We start from the raw sequence: 19,271 nt of genomic DNA, 5'->3' as shown, positions 1-19,271 counted from the left end.
TCAAGATGATAACGGTTCTGAATCAAGATAATAACAGTGCATATTAGAATGACAAAGAGAAGCCTCAACACTAGCTGTGCACGGGAAATCAAGTCCTCAAAAATGCAGAATCTGATTAAGCCTCAGAAAGGTTGCAGTGAAAAGGGAAGAAGGATAATCTGGTCATTTCATATCTTTATTAGTTATCCACCTAGGAGATGGGATAATTTAATCCCAATTTGTGGTATAATTTTATACCGTGTTTAATTAATGCCTCAAACCAAACATGGGATAAATTTAATCCCAAATTCTATACCACTTTATCCCACCAAATCTCAGGAACCAAATGACCCCTAACGGTATAAAAATTAAATATTCGAGCTACAATAACTTGCAACTTAAAGAAACAAAGTGTGTGGCCTAGTGGTCAATGAAGTGGGTTGAGAACCATGAGGTTTCATGTTCAAATCCAAAGGCAAAAATACCAGGTGATTTCTTCTTATTTGTCCAAGTTCGTTGGACAAAGTTACCCAGTATCTATGCTGATGGGAGATAGCAGGTATCCTGTGGAATTAGTCGAGGTGCGCACAAGCTAGCCCGGACACCATGGTTATAAGAAAAAAGGAAACAAGGAAACAAGAAAAAGCTACACGGATTGTTAGAAGTCAGGCTTGTGGTTCATAAGGGGAAAAAACCAAGGCTAAAAATACACAGCGTCAAAGGGATCAGGACAGAACTAGAGAGCCGTAACGGCTCTGCTCAACTTAATAGTTTTTATTCAAATAGTATATTTGTGTTAAAATTCATTAAATATTTACAAATATTAAATTTAAATCAAATTATTAACACTTGAAGTCGATCCTTTTAAGATCTAGAACCCACAAATTTAAAATTCTAACTCTGTTTCTAAAAAGATAACATATAGTATATAAATACACTTAAACTTAACCTATTTACCTAACTTAATTTTCAGGCGAAGGTTGTCTATTGACCTGAATGGACCACGGAGGGCATCTTTTATCCTTATTCTCGTTCAAGCTGAAACTGATAGATTTGGACTTGAATTTGTGAAAATGTGGGGACATTTTCCAATGGGTAGTGAGACACATTTCTGCAACTTGAAAATAATGACAAAAGCAGCATAAGGGGGTGCAGGCACATCACTCCCTTTGATACGACAAATTGCATAGTACATAAATACATAATCATATATTTTAGCTCTCCAAAACAATAACAACAAACCCAATAGAATTTCACGAGTGAGGTTCGGGAAGGATAATATGTACGCAGACTTTACTTCTGACTCATGAAGGTGGACAGACTGTTTCCAATATACTATATATTTAGCTGTCCTTTTTGCTAAACTGTATCTTTATTCCAACTTTAAGGAGTACACTATACTCGTTGACTTAAAATACTGAACAATTTTGTGACAAAATCCTTGTAATTCTAGTTGCGAAACTCTGCCTAAAGTAACAACAACAACATATTCAGTAGATTTCTACAAGTGGGGTTTGAGAAGAATAGTATATATATAAATATTATCTCTATCTTGTGCAGGTAAAGAGCCTGTTTTCGAAAGGACGTCGACTCGGAAAACCTAAAGGATGGTTCAAAATATGATTACACTTATTAAATAGAAGCATCAGTCATCAAAACCTGACCGTTTCCTCTTTGTCGCTAATAAGATCATTTTGAAAAGATGGCAAAAGTTGTAAACTTTCAAATGGGAAGGGCTAAACATTAACACCATAATCATCTTCTGATTAAACTCAAAAGTTTGAAGTATATACATCTTGTTTTACACCTTAGCACCAGAACCCATAATTATTAAAAAAGATGAAGAGATCAATCTCTCAAACTGCCAAATCTTTATTACTAGCATATATAACACTAGACTAGAGCATATGGAAAATTGGACATGAAGACTAAAAATGGGGTTTGGGGGGGGGGGGGGTTCGTTTTTTTTTGGATCTCGTTGTCAGAATTTCTGACTTCGCCACTGATGAAGAGTAACCGAAAATGTTACATGACAGAGCAAGCATGAGGATTTTCATCACTGAAAATCTGAGGGGGATAATTAGCATACTCCATATAGATATAGTCCTTTGGATGCAAATATTCACTTTTCTTGATTTCTGTTGTTGTTTTATCATCTTCTCCTTTGCTTTCTTCTTGATCATTTCCTTTCTTTTCTTCTTCTTTCTCCTTTTTCTCTTCCTCTTTCTTCTCTTCTTCCTTCTTCTCTTCCTCCTTCACTACTATAGCTTGCTTCCCGGTTCTCTTGTACACGTCACTCACTAACTTTTCTGGATCAACGACTCCTTTTACTACAACTTGATTGTTTCCAAGATCTGTCGTAACAGATTCAACTCCTGCAATACATTTTCAAGTTCGTTACAATGTGAAGATTCATCTTGAATTGACTAGTTTTACGTTGGCTGTCAGCCTTCAAGTTCGTTACAGTAATAATGCACGATAATACATTAGATATGTGGATTGTAAAATATGGCAACCATATGATACCTTGAATTTTCCGAATTCGTTTCTGCAATGCCTGAGCACATGCATCACAATGCATCTGAACGCTCAACTTAACCGTTATGACCGGCGGAGGCTGTCATGTGAAAAACATACGACATTTTCATGTTAATTTCATCTAATGAGTGACTAGTTATATTGTGAAAAAAGGAATAAAAAGGACAGTATGGTGCACTAAGCTCCCTGTTATACGAGGGTTGGGAAGGGTCGGACCACAAGGGTCTATTGTGCGCAACCTTATCCTGCATTTCTGCAAGAGGCTGTTTTCACATCTCAATCTCGTGACCTCCCGGTCATATGGCAGCAACTTTACCCGTGCACTAAGCTCCCGTTATGCGAGGGGCCGGAGAAAGACCGGACCATAAGAGTCTATTGCACGCAGTCTTACCCTGTATTTTTGCAAAAGGTTATTTTCACGGCTCGAACCCGTGACCTCCTAGTGACAATAACTTTACTAGAGGCTCCCTTCAAAGGAAATATATAGTTTCAACGAGAAATTAAAGATGCCCCAAATATTACTTGGTCAATATGGCCTTGTCAATAATCGTTGCTGTATAAATAGTCTATTTGCTATATGCAAAACTTGCTATTGCTTAAATTTATAACAATTCTCAAGTCTTACTGTTTACAAAATCCAAATTCTTAAAACAGTACCTACATATAAATAGGCAATCTTTCACAATTATATTACTTGTAGTATTTTCTAAAGATGTAGGCCTACATTACTCATTCAAAAATAAAAGAGCTCGTTGTGTACATAAAAGTGTGTATAGACAAATTGCAAGTCTATATTCCATGGCAAGACAGAGCAACTATGATGTACACTTCTAAAATAAAATGCAGATGAATACTACAAATGCAATAATAACTACTATATCTCAGTCCAAACTGAGTCGGAGTTCGATTATATGAATTCTTACTGATCATAATTCACCATGTAAATTCATAGTATGCCAATAAAATTAATAGTGCCGCGAGGAATTACTATAACCCAATCTTGATAAATAGTTATTAGCATTATCCAGTAAAGTGGCGGAGCCACATAGACTCAAAGGATGATCCATTAAACACCCTTAAACAGAAAATTGTGTTAGGCATATAGAAAATTATATACACCCTTAAGTCTTAAGGCCTGTTTGGCCATAAAAAATTATTAATTTTTTTTTCTTTCATTCGAAATCAGTATTTTTTTGATTTTCACTTGAAGATGAATTTCGAAATTTTTCGAAAATTTGAAAAACTCCAAAAAGCTAATTTTTAAAATTTTCACTTCATCGCTCACAAAAATTCAAGAACTGCCCAAAATTATATTCATGTCCAAACACAACTCTAATTTTCATATACCATTTTTACTTTTTCCAAAATTTTACAATTCTTATATCCAAACACCTACTTAAACATCTTTTACGAAATTTTAGCTTCACCATTGTTTAAGTGCCATTAAATCAGAGGGTATGATACCATCACCTCCCCTAGGGGTGGAGCTAGTATGTCAAATACGGGTTCGACCGAATCCAGTAACTTTGATTTAAACTATTTATTTGTCTTAAAACTCCCTTAAATAAATACAAATTATTAATTTAGAATTCAATAGCTTAAACGAACTATAATCTTGAACCCATAAACTTCAAATTCTGGTATCGCCTTTGCGGCCCGCAAAAGCCAGTAAAGGTCAAGACAATTTTTCCAGTAAATTAAAACTTGATCACATGAAATCTTATCATTTCCTAAGCAGGTTTTTCCTGTCATCTTCTTGCCTTTCCTTCTGAGGTGAAAATCTTAAGTTGCTGTCTTGGGATTGTTATTTTATTAGTAGTAATTACTAGCAGAAAAGTACAAAGTATTGAATGCCAGTCCCGTGAATCCCTCTTAGGCCCCATTTCAAGATACGATATGGTAATATTGCAGAGTGTCAGGCTGGCCAGCCACAGTTCTTTCCAAAAAGGTAATATGGCGATATTTTTATTTTTTATTAATCCATTCCAAGAAGAATTATAGTTTTCTATATTTAAAAATAATTTAAATTATATTTTTAACTTGTTTGGCCACGAAAATATTTTCACTTTTTTGCAATAAGATTTTCAATTTTCACTTTAAAATAGAATTTTGAAATTTATAAAAAAATTTCACTAAAATCATTCACAAAAATTTAAAAACAACCCAAAATTATATTTATGTCCAAACATAACTATAATTTTCAAACCATTTTCACTCGAATTTTTTTTCACTTTTTCCCGAAATTTTATAATTCTTATGTCCAAACGCCCACTTTTTATTCTACTCTTTATGAAAAGTTTTAACATAGTCTTACGAATGTTATGAATTATTTATTGTGCCATACTTAGTTTTACAATCTTTGCCGCATAAATTACGGAGGAAACCACTCCCTTTGTTTAAAAATATTCAATATTTATTTAATAAGAAGCACATCCACACAAATGTTATAACTTATTTAAGATTACCTATCTCAAAAGTCTTATGTTCTTTATTAAAGATTCTATCAAATCAAACTAATAGCCTGTTTGGCATGCTGCAAAAATAAGTTTATTTTGAGAAGTATTTTTTTCCTCAAAAGTGTTTGGGTGAGAAGCAGTTTTGTTTGACTAATTTATTTGAAAAACAGTTCAGAAAAGCAATTAGTGTTTGACCAATTCTAAGTTTATTTTTTTCAGAAGGGCTTTTAAAAAACAAAATTGATTTTGTAAAAGTTTGCCGGGCTATAAGATAATCTTTAGATGAATGGAGTAGTAAATAACTAAATATATAAATTTTCAGATATGGCTAGGGAACCCAACTCAAATGTGGGGTAGAATCTCTCTACACCACAACTCTATATATCCTGTAAATCACATTGTAGAATGTGCCCCAGTGGGTAGCTCAGAGACTGTCCTTTTGCTAAATTTACTGTAAATTTTTTGTAATGTTGCTTTCATCGTCAGCAAGGAAACTACAGTCACAAGCTGCAGTTGCCCTATGAATTCACTGAATCTTGATTAGTATTATTTTCTTATAAAAAAAATCATTATATATTTTTTTGGTTTCTCACTATTTAATATTCATAATAGAGTCTAAACTAATTCAGATTCGTGGATAAGAATAATCAAAGAGATTCTTTTTATATCTACATACAAGATTGGAAGGACCCTATTTATCCCAACCATAACTTTTGATAATAAATTAACTTAATCTTGATTCTTATGTTAAAAGAGTAACTTTTTCGATCCCCCTAACAACTTGTTTAATGTATAGTATTGTGTTGTATAGTATTGAACTGTATCGTTTGATGAATACAATGTTTGGATAGAATGTATCGTTTGTTGTTGTTTCAACGCACCAACAATATGAAAAATAAACTTGCAATATTATAAAGAAATATTATGATTCGGGTAAATTTATTATATAAAAAGGTAGGATAAATGATAAAATAAAATTATTTAATAATAATGAAGGGTGAGATGAGAAAAAATGAAAAAATAACGATGCAACCACACCAAATCGGTCGTTACATAAAGTGGCACACTTCGTTGTTACGTAACGACGAATTTAACGATAAGATATAAAAATTAAGTAACAACCAAAACAAACATCATATTTAAAATATTAATATGATAAAATACAATAGGTAACAACAATCTAAACAATCTATAAAGAATAGTTAAATTAGAAGCGGTGAAAAATTAAGTATCTACTCTCTCACACTCAATTTATGTAACAATGCTCAAATTTCAAGAGTCAAACAAATTATATTTTGACCCCATTATTTCATATACTTTTTAAATATTTTGAAGTACTAATTAATGTAATTCACAGTTTTTAAGTGATTTTCAAATATATAAATTTATTTTCTTTTTTTAATGATTTATCTAAATGTACGGTCAAAATTAAGAAGTTTAAATATCTAAATGTATTTAAAAAATTTATAGGTGGATGAGCATAGTTAAATTATTTACCTCTTCTTTCTTCTCTTCTTTGGGCGGCTCCTCTTTCTTTTCATCTTTTTTATCTTCTGTTGGCTTAGGCAAAGGTGAAATAAGTTCCACTTTTCGACCACTTTTCTTTTTAACTCTTTCGAACACTTTGAGAGGATCTGCATTCTTGCCTTTCACCACCACTTTACTCGCCTTACAATCCGCCGTTACTTCCTCCACTCCTGTTTATTTACCATATAAAATATAAAATTATTAAGTCTCTTCTATAAAGTCATGCCTTTTTAGCATATGAATACAAAAAGAAAATAATACTATAATTTTACAATAAAGTTGTTGTCTTGGTCTATATTATAAGCTTTATTTAATTATTATCTTTACAGTTCAAGAATTAATTAATGAATAGTTGAATTGAACAACGTGATAATGAGATATGAGATTGATCAAATATTATATTCTAGAAGCAGAAAAACTATACAGGTCATTAACAAAAGAAAAAGAAAGGATTTAAAAATCCACTAATGAAATTTTATACCGTTAATGCAATTTAACATAGACATATCTCTATAAAAGTATATTCTATAACATCATTTCACTGCAACAGTCTAGTTTTGTTTAGAACCAATTTTTTATGTTATATATAATATATGTTCACTGTAACAATACTTCACTATAGCGGCCAAAAAATAACGTAATAAACAAGGCAATTATAGAGAAATTTAACTGTATTATTCAGACTACTAATTCACATATTATGAGCAATTATCCGTTATTACCTTTTAAATAACAATATACAAAAATCTTATATTATTAGTAAAAGGAAAATAGTCAAATTTATTTTTATACATTAGAAATTGATCAATTTTGTCTTTAGTCTAATCTTACTAGCTGTTAGGATAAATTCTCATAATTTTAGAAAATTGAGCAAAAGAATTAACCTAAATAATCGCTCACCCAATCGTTTAAATTAAAAATAATCGGCGATTGTATACTACATGTATAATTCATACGGAGTATATAATATGTCTATATGCGTATATAATTAGCGTGTAATCTACATATGTTAACTAAAAAAATTGACCAGTAAATTCGACCGACTATTTATGTAAAATTCCGGGCAAAGTAATACCTTGGAAACCTTTGAGGGATCTGGCAACTTTTCTGGCACAAGCTTCACAATGCATATCAACTTTGAGCACAATCTCTTGAGGAGCCTCATCTTCTTTCTTTTCTTCTTCTTTCTTTTCTTCTACCTTCTTCTCTTCTTCTTTTTTCTCCTCCTTTTTCTCCTCCCCTTTGTTCTCCTTTTAATATCAAAATTCAACATCATGCAAAATTAAATTAAAAAAAATACACACTCTTGATTAAGTCATAAATTTTTTATTTAATTATCTAGTATTCAGAATTCACTACCCAATTAATTAATTACTCAGATTCGGACCACTTAGAGTCCATTTAATAGGATACGTTCCTACAAAAAAAACCTTCATTTTCAAGATTTAAAATTTCGATATTCATTCATTTATATATATATATATATATATATATATATATATATATATATATATATATATATATGTGTGTGTGTGTGTTGCACGAACTTTTTCTGAAAAAATACACTCCTTTGGAAAATCCTACACGCATACGGCGACATTTTCGAAAAACACGAGCAACATTGCTAATTATAAACCCTCAATATAAGAGAATAGGACTCCTTACCCTATCAATGTCTACACCAACAAATTATTGAAAAACCAAAACAAAACTAGATTGAGTTATAGATTGTGGAATGTGTTTGAGTGTTTTGAACATACCTCACCCATGTAGTCAAAAGCTCCTAAAATTAATGACAGAGAAAATGAAAGGCTATTCCTTTTTGCCTTCTTTAAAACCTCTCTAAATCCCTCTTTAGAAATATATATTTGTGTTATTTCTCTGTAAATAAGAAGGGGAAGAGGCACATTTATTTAAATAGAAGAAGAGGAAGAAGAAGAGGTAACAGTAGTGTAAATAAATCTGACATAGAATTGTTTAAATTGCAGATTACAACAGAAAGTGGTCCTGTTGCTGACTCAGCTTCTTATAATTTGTGTTTCACATTTACTACAAGTCATTTACGTACTGTTCATTTTAAGACCATGTTTTACGTGCTTTGTTCCTTTTCATTTTGACTGGATATAGAAACTATTACTGCTGTATTTGAAAATTGAACGTTGTGGTTTGAATTGACATAATCTATTGAAAAAAGAATTTAAATTTTGTACTTCTTTTAGTTTGATTTCCTTTTTTTATTTTAAAATAATGAAGTTCAAGATATCTAAAACAGGTTAAAAGTACGCGGTATATATAACAAATATCACCTAGTAAGGGGTTGTTTGGTTTGAAGGCAACTTATGCTGGAATTAGTTACGTTGGAATTAGTTATACTGAGATTAGTTATCCTAGTATTATTTTTTATTAATTGTTTAATATGTTGTATTAATCTTGAGATTGTCAATTTTATTGTTTTATCCTGTGATAACTTATCATGAGATTATTATTCCACCCTCTGACAGTTAATATTTTTAATCTTGGAATAGCTTATCCTAGGATTAGTAACCAAATAAGGAATAAGATGGTACTAAATTTTTAACTCAAGATTATTTTTACTTATCCATCATACCAAACAACCCCTAAGAGAGTGAAAAAGAGCTGGAAATTCTAGTTATTTTTAAATAGTTTAGATAATAGATGGCGTTAAAATAAAATTCAAATTTGTAAAGCTAACATACTTTGAGATTATGTAATTTAGAAGATGAGGTGAAGTCTAGTGTTCTCTGGAACTAAACAATATCTCAAGGTACTATGAAATAATAATCACGATATTGTTTAAGATTGTTGAGTTAGCAATTTATAATCAAGAATGAATTAATCATTTTATTTCACTTTCCAACCTTTAGCAAGTTTTAAAACCTATAACCAAATGTTGTCGTGGAACAATAAGTACCCATTCATCCTTAATTACAAATCTGATGATCGAATCTTAGAAATAAAATTGCATTTGATGGGGAGCACATTACCTCCCATAGTAGCATATTGCAAATCCGAATTAATTGGACCCCAAAGATAATATACCGAATATCGGATGAGAAAAAAATAATATGTTTTAAACATAACTTTTGTAAATGATATCGTTCCTCAATGCAAGGAAGTATACCTAAGAAGACAAACTTGATTTTTTTTTTGGGGTGGGTTGGGGGGGGGGGGAGATGAAAACTGTAAGGAAAATTGTTTGATACTGAAGTTGGAAGTGGTTTCCTCTCCTTTTCTTGTTAAGATTTGACCGAACATGGGAGATTTCTGTATAATTATTTTCTTTTATTCAAATTGTACACGCATATGAAATCATTTCTGAGATTGATTTTGTCGTCTATTATGTATGTTTAGTTATGTGACATTTTTCATAGTAAAAAATAAACTAGGAGATTTGTAAATAACGTACATGAAATTTTTAAAGGATTATTTTCTTGTATTCAAATTATAAGTGGACATAGTAAATCATTTCGTCCTAGGATATATTTCTTATTGACCTCAATATATGGGGTACTGTCAAGCCCAAAATGACTAACTAAAATGGGACACCAACTTTAAACATAAAGGAAGATTACTTTTTGGATGCAAGAAATATTCAAAGAAGATAGTAAATGGTTGTATTGTTAGGTGAATGGAGCCCATCATCTAATATAGATTTCAGAACAACACTAGAAAAGATCACGAAAGAATCGATTAGAATGGTTCTCGAATTCATTTACTATCTTGAGTTTTCAGGCATATCGCATTTTCACTTGGATCGAGGCTTCTACTCCATCCTAATAAAGATCAAAGGAGTGTGGGAACCTCTTGCTAATTTTTAGAATTTGACATCAGGAAGTATTTTTACACTATTGACAAACATCCACTCATACTAATCTTTAAAGAAAGAGATCGATGATCTCAATTTTTTTTTATCTCATTTAGAAAGTATTTTTCGTCAAACGACTCGTAAGAGGTGAGAAGGGTTCTTACTCCGTCACTCGCAGTGTGTTACTATTGCCCTCACCAGACATCATTTACTTACACAAGCTCGATCATGAGATAAGTAGGATCCAACAGAATTAAAAAATTTAATACACATGACCAAGATGAATAAAAAGAAGGCTGACATAGAGAAAAATATTGAAACTAAATGGTTTAATTTGGTTCTTCAGGATTGAAGACGATCTTCTAATCTAAAGAAATAACAAATAATCGAAAAAAGAGAAGCAGATGCGAAATTATGGTTCCCACTTTTTTTTTTTTTTCGCGTTTGATATAGCCATCACCAAATGAGTGAATGACATTGACTGGTAGAAAAACATTGTCGGTATAGTTATCTTTTCTACAGTTAACAAATATTTAGAGAGTAGAAAAATTCTGATTAAGCTATATTACTTGCACTATTAGTCGTTTTTCTTGGGGCATTTACGTTCTAACATTATGCACAATCTATTAACACTTGTGTCTCTAAATGAAATGCCAACTTTTCTCTGTACATAAATGGCCTATCTCTGCTTATTTTTTAGTTTTCAAAATTTTCTTTATACTTTATAAAAGTATTGAATAATTTATTTTTAAGATCCAGAATTCAGAAAATACTCTTTTTCAATTTGCACTTTTTGAATGTGTTGGCTTGCTGCTACACTACTCGACTTCCCTCTCTCTCGTCATTTTCCCAAACTTCTTTAAATTACTGTAAGTTTAGGATTTAGAGTTCAGGGTTCAGCGAAGTTCTGCAACATCACTGCATGTAACCAAGCCCTTCCTGCACTAATTTGTGATATAGTAGCTATTAAATTACACCAACATCAATTATTTGCTCGAGTTTTACTAGTTATTCTTATAGAGGACTACTGTTTACGAATCAATGCATCAACACGCAAATAAATTAGATGAGTAACTCTTCACAATATAAAAACCCAAAACGTTTGTCATTTTCTTGTAACTGTTGGCATGTTAGAGATTTTGCAGGCAGTACCGCCGACAATATAAATTCGTGGTCAGATGTCAACTTGCTGGAGTAATCATTAATACTCATACATATGAATCAATGACGGATTCATTAACGGTCGTACTGTGATAGAGTCAAAAAATACTATCTCATTTTTTTTTCATATGTTCAATTAAGTTTTAGTGTATAGAGTTATTCGGTATCTGCACGGACATGAGATAATAAATACTTTTTACAATTAATTAAGATGCACGTATACGGGTAGGACGGGTAGGATTAATTAAGCTGGTTCGAACACCAATTTATTCAAAAGAAAATGCAGAATCTCGAGATTGGGAAACAAAATTGATAAGTCACTTTCTATATCTTGGTGTCTCCCCTATTGTAGGCTATAGCTTTATCTATATGGCATAATAACCTCTTAATCTAATGGGCCTGCCATCACATGGGATACTGGATGTGAAAATTTAACAACCAAATATTTGGGTGGGTGGTACAAGCCTTTCACCCAGGGCTTTTATATCTATACCTCGTTTTGGGGTCACAATTGAATCTATATTCATTTTACAAAAAAATTTACAACCCTACCCACTTTACTATTAACTTTAGGCTTATCGAGTTTGATATTAAAAAAAAATTAGTCTGAAGTGAATTAAGGTCAAATAGGTCTAAAGTGCAACAAATGGTTTCATACACTTAAGGCTAATAAGTGCGAAGTGAAAAATTACACTTCAGATGCACTTACGGTCAAATAGGTCTGAAGTGCAACAAACGTTTTTCTACACTTAAGGTCAATAAGTCTGAAGTAAAAAATTGCACTTCAGATGTACTTAATGCCAAATAGGTCTGAAGTGCAACCAACATGATTTAATGAACTTAAGGACAATAAGTCTGAAGTGAAAAAAAATGCACTTCATATGCACTTAAGGCCAAAAGGTCTGAAGTGCAACCAATATTTTTAGGCACTTAAGGCCAAATAGGCTTAAAGTGCAAATTTGCCAGGAACAGAAATTTGTTCTTCGAATTTTAACAATCCAATATACGATTTAATACCTAAATCCACTCCAAATTAGCTCAAATTTGAAACATAACCTCCAAATATCATCAAGAACAAACTCCACTCATCAATTTTTCAAAACAGCAATAAATCTAACGAACTCATCTTTCAATTAAGAAAAAGAAAAAGAAGAAACCCTAAGCAATAGTAAAAAATAAAGCGCCACAACAGCTCACCACTGTAAAATATCATAAACTATCTTAAAATATGTGCACAAACACCATATAAAATCATTGTTACCCGAAGAAGAAAGAGGAGATTAGTGCTGATTTAAATAGGTTTTGTTAATTTGTGATAGATTAGTGTATTTGGTAAGTTAACCAATCAAGTGAAGCAGAATACTTTACTAGCCCCGCACGATAGTTATTAACCTCGTAAAATCTTTGGACAAATTTGATACATATCAACAACTTTATGTAAAAAGATAGTATTGATAACTTAAATACAAATTTTATACAATGATTCATACATTATACAACATTCAAATAAAAAAATATATATAACTACAACAGAATACAATTTACATACAATTATACTACAACTTGTCTACAATTTCGTAAGTACATGGTATGTCATGTGTTTTTCTTCTTCTTCTTATTCGAGTTTCAATATGAAATTCAGCCAAAATCAAGTATAATCTTTACCAAACACCCTCAAAATTGAGATATAAACTCCAAACAATATTCTCAATTGTTTGCAACAACACCCAATCCAAACAAATAATGATTTTTGAAAACCCAAATTCAATTTCATAGCTTCAAAGCTTTTTAATGGCTGTCAATGGTCAACAATCAGCGTGTGCTCCTATCGTATCCAACTTTTGCACAATCTGGCTAGCTTCTCCATTTTCAAATTCAATATCATATTTGAAGTGGCTCTCTATCATGCCAGAGATTATTTTAAACTCGTTAAAAGTTGTTGGATGATAAAATTTTGTAATTCGCCGGACCTAAGGTTGGCCAATCAGCCACTGGAATTCTCCCTTTTAAGGCTTAAAATAGGTAATACACGTGGAAGGAATTTTATTAAAAGAGGAATGGAGAGAAAAAAGAAAAATGGTGTAACTAAATCCCCTAATTTAAGGCACTAATAATGGATTGTATATAATTTATAAGTAATTCTTATTTAGAACGAGTAATATATAAAATTAAGATAATTTTAACAAATAAGTTTCAAAAATTGTATAGGAAGGAAAAATCCCTTTTTACTTTAACCTCAAAACACCCATGCCAACAAAGTGGGCCTAACTCTCAAATTACATTATAATAGAGCTAGTAAGAGCCCAATAACACATTATACCAAATTTGGAAAGTAGATGTTTAAGGAAAAAGCTGTAACCATGAATTGTTTTTCAACCACTGTAAGAAAAGTTATTAGAAACCACAAAAAACTGGGGCGAAGTAATAATTACTCATTCACATCCTTAACCAAATGTCTCCGTTTCGAGCACCGCATATGAAATTGTTTTTGGTAGTGAGCGTTTTACTTCCCAAAGTGAAATTTTCAGACACAAATTCGAATTAGTCGGGCCCCAAAGGGGTACTGGAGTGGGAAACCAAAAAAATATTAAGAAAAATATATTAAAGTCTTGGGGGAAACCTTAATTTTCAAAAGTAACTTTTTAAGATGAAAAACTTATTAATTGTTTTTTGAAAGATATATCTATAAGAAGTTTCACTGAATTTCTTAGCATTAGGCAATTCTTTCTTTAATTATATTTAAGACAGTCTCAGTCGCATTATGTTTGGTAGCTTTCAAAATATAGAAGACAGAAAAAGGCAAATAGAAAAATAGAAAAAAGTAAAGACAGAAATTGAAAGAGACCAAACGCAAATAGGAAAATAGAATAAAATAAAGACAGAAATTCCCTTTTGTTTTTTTTTCATTTATTTTGTTTTAGTTAATTTTCGTTCATTTATTTCCTTTTTGTTTTTTTGTTTAGCTTCACTTGGATAATGTTATAATATGGTTTCTAGCTATCATGAGTGGGATATACTATTCAAGAGTTTGTCTGATTTTTAATTCAAATATGAGAAAGGCATGTACTTTGTCTCTCTAGTATATTTTGAGTTTACTTAGAAAAGAGGATTTATATATTTTGAGTTTGTATGCCAACTATAAGGCTCATCTCAGGGAATCATTATGGGATAATATCAGTTCATTCTCTGAAGATATGATTGCACCATGGGTGGTTACCAGAGACTTTAATTCTATTATGGATCCAGAGGCGGAGCCACATGCATCCAAGGGTGTCAACCAACATCCTTTCGTCAGAAAATTATACTGTTTAGTTCGGTAATTTTTTTAAAAAAATATATATATATTATATAATGACACCCCTTGACTTTTTGGTGAGTTTATTTCTTTATATTTTGACATCCCTTAATAAAAATCCTGACTCCGCTACTATATGGATCCCGATGAAAAAATGGGGTAAAATTCATAGTATATCTAAAAGCCTTCCTTTCATCAACTGTATGGTAGACAGTGGTTTGTTGGACCTTGAATATTCTGGCAATCCTTTCACTTGGTGTAATGGTTGGGCTCCTAGCAGGATATGGGCAAGGCTGGACACAACATTAGTAAACTCAGAATGGTTACATAGATATTCAGATACTTCAGTCTCTCATTTGGTCGGAACTGGTTCTGATCATGCTCCCTTGCTTATCTCTACAACTAATCCTCAATTGGAGCCTAAGAAATATTTCAGATTCTTAAATTTCTAGACTGATCAAGAGGGCTTCCTACAAGTAGTTGAACAAGATTGGTAGATTCAAGTAGAAGGTGGTCTTATGTAAAAATTTCATCTCAAACTTAAGAATGTCTGTAAGAATCTTTTTTTATTGTCTAAAAACTCTATTGAAAATATTTTTGACAAGATCAAGGAACTACAAAATAGACTTGAAGAGCTTGAGGATCGATGTTTGAATGATAATTCAGAAAATAATATGATGGATTACAACAATATGAATGCTCAGCTTATCAGGCACATTAAGAATGAAGAATCCTTTTGGAGGCAAAAAGCATGATTGAAGTGGTATTCGGAGGGGGATAATAACACTAAATTCTTTCACTTTGTTATCAACTCCAGAAGGAAGAAGTTGCAGTTAACAAGAATTTAAAAAACAGGATGGCACCTAGATTGAGAATAAGGATGACATAATGGCGGAAGCTGTCGAATATTTTGAATAGCAGTTCACACAAGAGATCATATGCAGAGATTTTTCTATAATAAGACGGCTTCCCAGAGCGATAGATAACGATGATAACCAGACATTTGGGTCCATTCCTATCATAGATGAAGTGAAAAAAGTAGTCTTTTCCATGAGCAGCAATAGCTCACCTGGACCAGATGGTATATCTGGGAATCTTTTTCACCACTGCTGGGATATTATTGCAGAGTATCTATACAATGTTATACTGGATTTCTTTTCTGGAAGTGAGCTCCCAAGATCTTTTACACATACATATCTTGTCCTTATTCCGAAGATTGATAACCTACAACAATACACTGAATTTAGGCCTATTAGCCTAAGTAACTTCACTTTCGAAATCATATCCAAATTGCTGAATACTAGGTTGTCCCCTTGATGAACAAAATCATCTCCCCTAAACAAATTGGTCTCATTAAGGGAAGATCCAATTCTTTTTGGTGAGATAATTGGACATACAAAGATGCACTGGCCAAAGTAACTGATCAAGGCAACAAGTCTAAGAAGATTAAAGTGTCTGAGTTCGTATCACACAACCAATAGAATCTAGAAAAGCTCAATGATGTTCTCCCATCTAATTTGGTGTCTCATATCCAGTCCATTAAGATCACCAATGAAGTGAACGATCAACCTATTTGGCTTGCAAATCACAATAGTTCCTTTTCAAGAAAATCAGCCTGGAAGACCCTTAGAAAATCAAAATGATCATCACTCACACTTTCAAAGATTTGGCATAGTAAGCTTCTGTCACGACTCAAAATCTCACCTGTCGTGATGGTGCCTATATCAATACTAGGCAAGCCAAAAATCCTAATAAACCACCATTTTTTTTAAATATGAAATAAAATAATTAAATTAAGCGGAAGAAATCTCAAAATTTCAAATATATCACTCCCAAAAATCGGTATCAATAAGTACATGAGCATCTAATATGAATACAAGTCTGGAAAATACGGTCTATAATAGTCTAAGACCAAATACAGTAAACAAAGAGATAGAGAAGGAGAGGCAAGGTCTGCGAATCACGACAGCTACCTCAAAATCTCCTGAAAATCAACTTTACGAAAGAATCAACACCCGCTATATCCGGGAACACCTGAATCTGCACACGTAGTGCAGGGTATAGTATGAGTACAACCAACTCAGCAAGTAACAATAATAAATAAGAAACTAAAGATAGTGACGAGCTATACAATTATAATTCATTTTCAGTAATTCCAGCAAAGAATAGACATGCTTTCAAATGCGGCAGTTTAAGTCAAATCAATTTTTATACAATTCAAGTTCATTTAATCTGGATATAGAATCTTTCAAAAATTTTACCACAATAACAGATAGCAACTAAGTGCATCAACCAATGAAAAACAAGTACATCCTCTCATGACAACAATCACTCACTGGGCTCCCACCCCTCAGCGCTCACACTCAATGGGTACCCGCACTCACTGGGGTGTACAGACTCCGGAGGGGCTCCTACAGCCCAAGCACTATAATCTGCATGGACAACTCACGTGCCATAATATAAATATCTGGATCCGCACGCAATTCACGTGCTATAGTATAATATAAGGATTTGCACGGCCAACACACGTGCTGCACGACCAACTCACGTGCTATATAAGGATCCGCACGGCTAACTCACGTGCTATAGTATAATATTTCACAATCAGGCCCTCAACCTCACTCAGTCATAAAGCTCTACAGTCTCTCGGGCTCTCAACAATTATAAAATCAGCCCAAACAACAATGATATGACACAACAATAATGAACAATAGAGACTGAGACAAAATAATCAAGTAAATTGTGACTGAGTACAAAAAATAATTTAAGCAGATAAATCAACATGTACACGACCTATGTGGGTCCCAACAATACTAACATATATCCTAAATATGGTTTCTAACATGACTTATAGTCAAATTTTCACAACACATAGAGAACACATAATTATCAACAAGTTATTCAACTTTGCAGTTTCTACGGGACGGACCATGTCACAATCCCTTCGGTGCACGCCCACACGCCCGTAACCTAGAATGTGCGTTACCTCCAAAATAATCATATGATACAAAATTCGGGGTTTCATACCCTCAAGACTAGATTTAAAATTGTTACTTACCTCAGAGCGTGAAATTCTTTACCTTGCTATGCCTTTACCTCGCAAATCGGCCTCCGAATGCCTCGAATCTAGTCACATATAATACGTTTTAGTCAATAAAATTTATTGAAATTAATTCCATAGGAAAATGCTAATTTTTCATAAAAATCCGAATTTTAGCTCAAAAATTGCTTGTGGGGACCACGTCTCGGAACTCGACAAAAGATACAAAATCCGGAAGCCCATTCAACTACGAGTCTAACCATACCAATTTTATCAAAATCCGACCCCAACTCGACCCTCAAATCTTCAATTTAAACTAAAAGGGTTTTCAAACTTTTCCAACTTAATTCACCAATTAAATGATAAAAACAATCATGAATTCAGATAATTTAACCAATATTGAGTTAAGAACACTTACCCCATTGTTTTTCTTGAAAAACTTTCGAAAATCGCTTCTTCCCGTGCTCAAATCCGTCAAAAACTGTTCAGAACTTAAACTCTCTGCCCAGACATTTGCTCTACGCGATCACGAATATTCTTACGTGATCGCGAAGAATAATGTTTCATCGCCTAGATTTTACTCTACGCGATCGCGAAGCACAAAACGCGTGACTTCTATTTCTGCTCCACTTACTCTACGCGAACGCGACCTTCTTCACGCGTTCGCGAGTCACCCAATCCCAGAGCTACGCAATCGCGTCCCGCTCCACGCGACCGCGAAGCACAAAATGCCATTGCCTTATATTAACCCTACGCGATGGCAGATATCCCCACGCGATCGCGTAGAACAAAATCCCCTACTGACCAACTAAGCCTATGCGATCGTAGATGCATTCACGCGATCGGGTAGAAGGAAAATATCATCAGATATCAGAAAATTCCAACAGTTGTTCAAGTCCAAATCTTTGATCCGTTAACCATTCAAAACTCACCCGAGCCCCTCGAGACCTCAATCAAATATACCAACACGTCCTAAAATATCATACAGACTTAGTTGAACCCTCAAATCAGCTCAAACAATGTTAAAACCATGAATTACACCCTAATTCAAGCCTAATGAACTTTAAAATTTTTAATTTCTACAAATGACTCCGGAACCGATCAAATCATGTCCGATTTACCTCAAATTTTGCGCACATGTCATAAATGACATAACAGAAGTAATCAAATTTTCAGAATCGGATTTTGACCCCGATATCAAAAAGTCAACCCCCGATCAAACTTTTCAAAAATTCAACTTTCGGCATTTCAAGCCTAATTCCACTACGGACCTCCAAATAATATTCCGGACACGTTTCTAAGCCCAAAATTACCATACGGAGCTATTAGAATCATCAAGATTCAAATCTAAAATCATTTACACATAGATCCATATCCGATGCACTTTTATAACTTAAATTTTCAATTATTAGACTAAGTGTCTCATTTCACTCTGAATTCCTTTCGGAC

General features: G+C 32.9%; 1 protein-coding gene across 1 annotated transcript; it reads right to left on the bottom strand.

The window, feature by feature from the left end:
• Positions 1 to 1,722: 1,722 nt before the first annotated feature.
• On the bottom strand, positions 1,723 to 8,449 carry LOC107759893 (heavy metal-associated isoprenylated plant protein 7). Its single transcript, XM_075246628.1, has 5 exons — positions 8,261 to 8,449; positions 7,576 to 7,750; positions 6,471 to 6,670; positions 2,506 to 2,596; positions 1,723 to 2,354 (listed from the first exon to the last, which is right to left on the bottom strand). The coding sequence occupies exons 1-5, from the start codon at positions 8,267 to 8,269 to the stop codon at positions 2,005 to 2,007; spliced, it is 825 nt and encodes a 274-aa protein (XP_075102729.1). The 5' UTR covers positions 8,270 to 8,449; the 3' UTR covers positions 1,723 to 2,004.
• Between the last annotated feature and the right edge of the window lie 10,822 nt (positions 8,450 to 19,271).

The sequence above is a fragment of the Nicotiana tabacum genome, chromosome 23, assembly GCF_000715075.1.
Source record: "Nicotiana tabacum cultivar K326 chromosome 23, ASM71507v2, whole genome shotgun sequence".
Taxonomy (NCBI): domain Eukaryota; kingdom Viridiplantae; phylum Streptophyta; class Magnoliopsida; order Solanales; family Solanaceae; genus Nicotiana; species Nicotiana tabacum.
The sequence above is the reverse complement of the archived record's forward strand: the minus strand, read 5'-3'. Positions and strand labels throughout refer to the sequence as shown.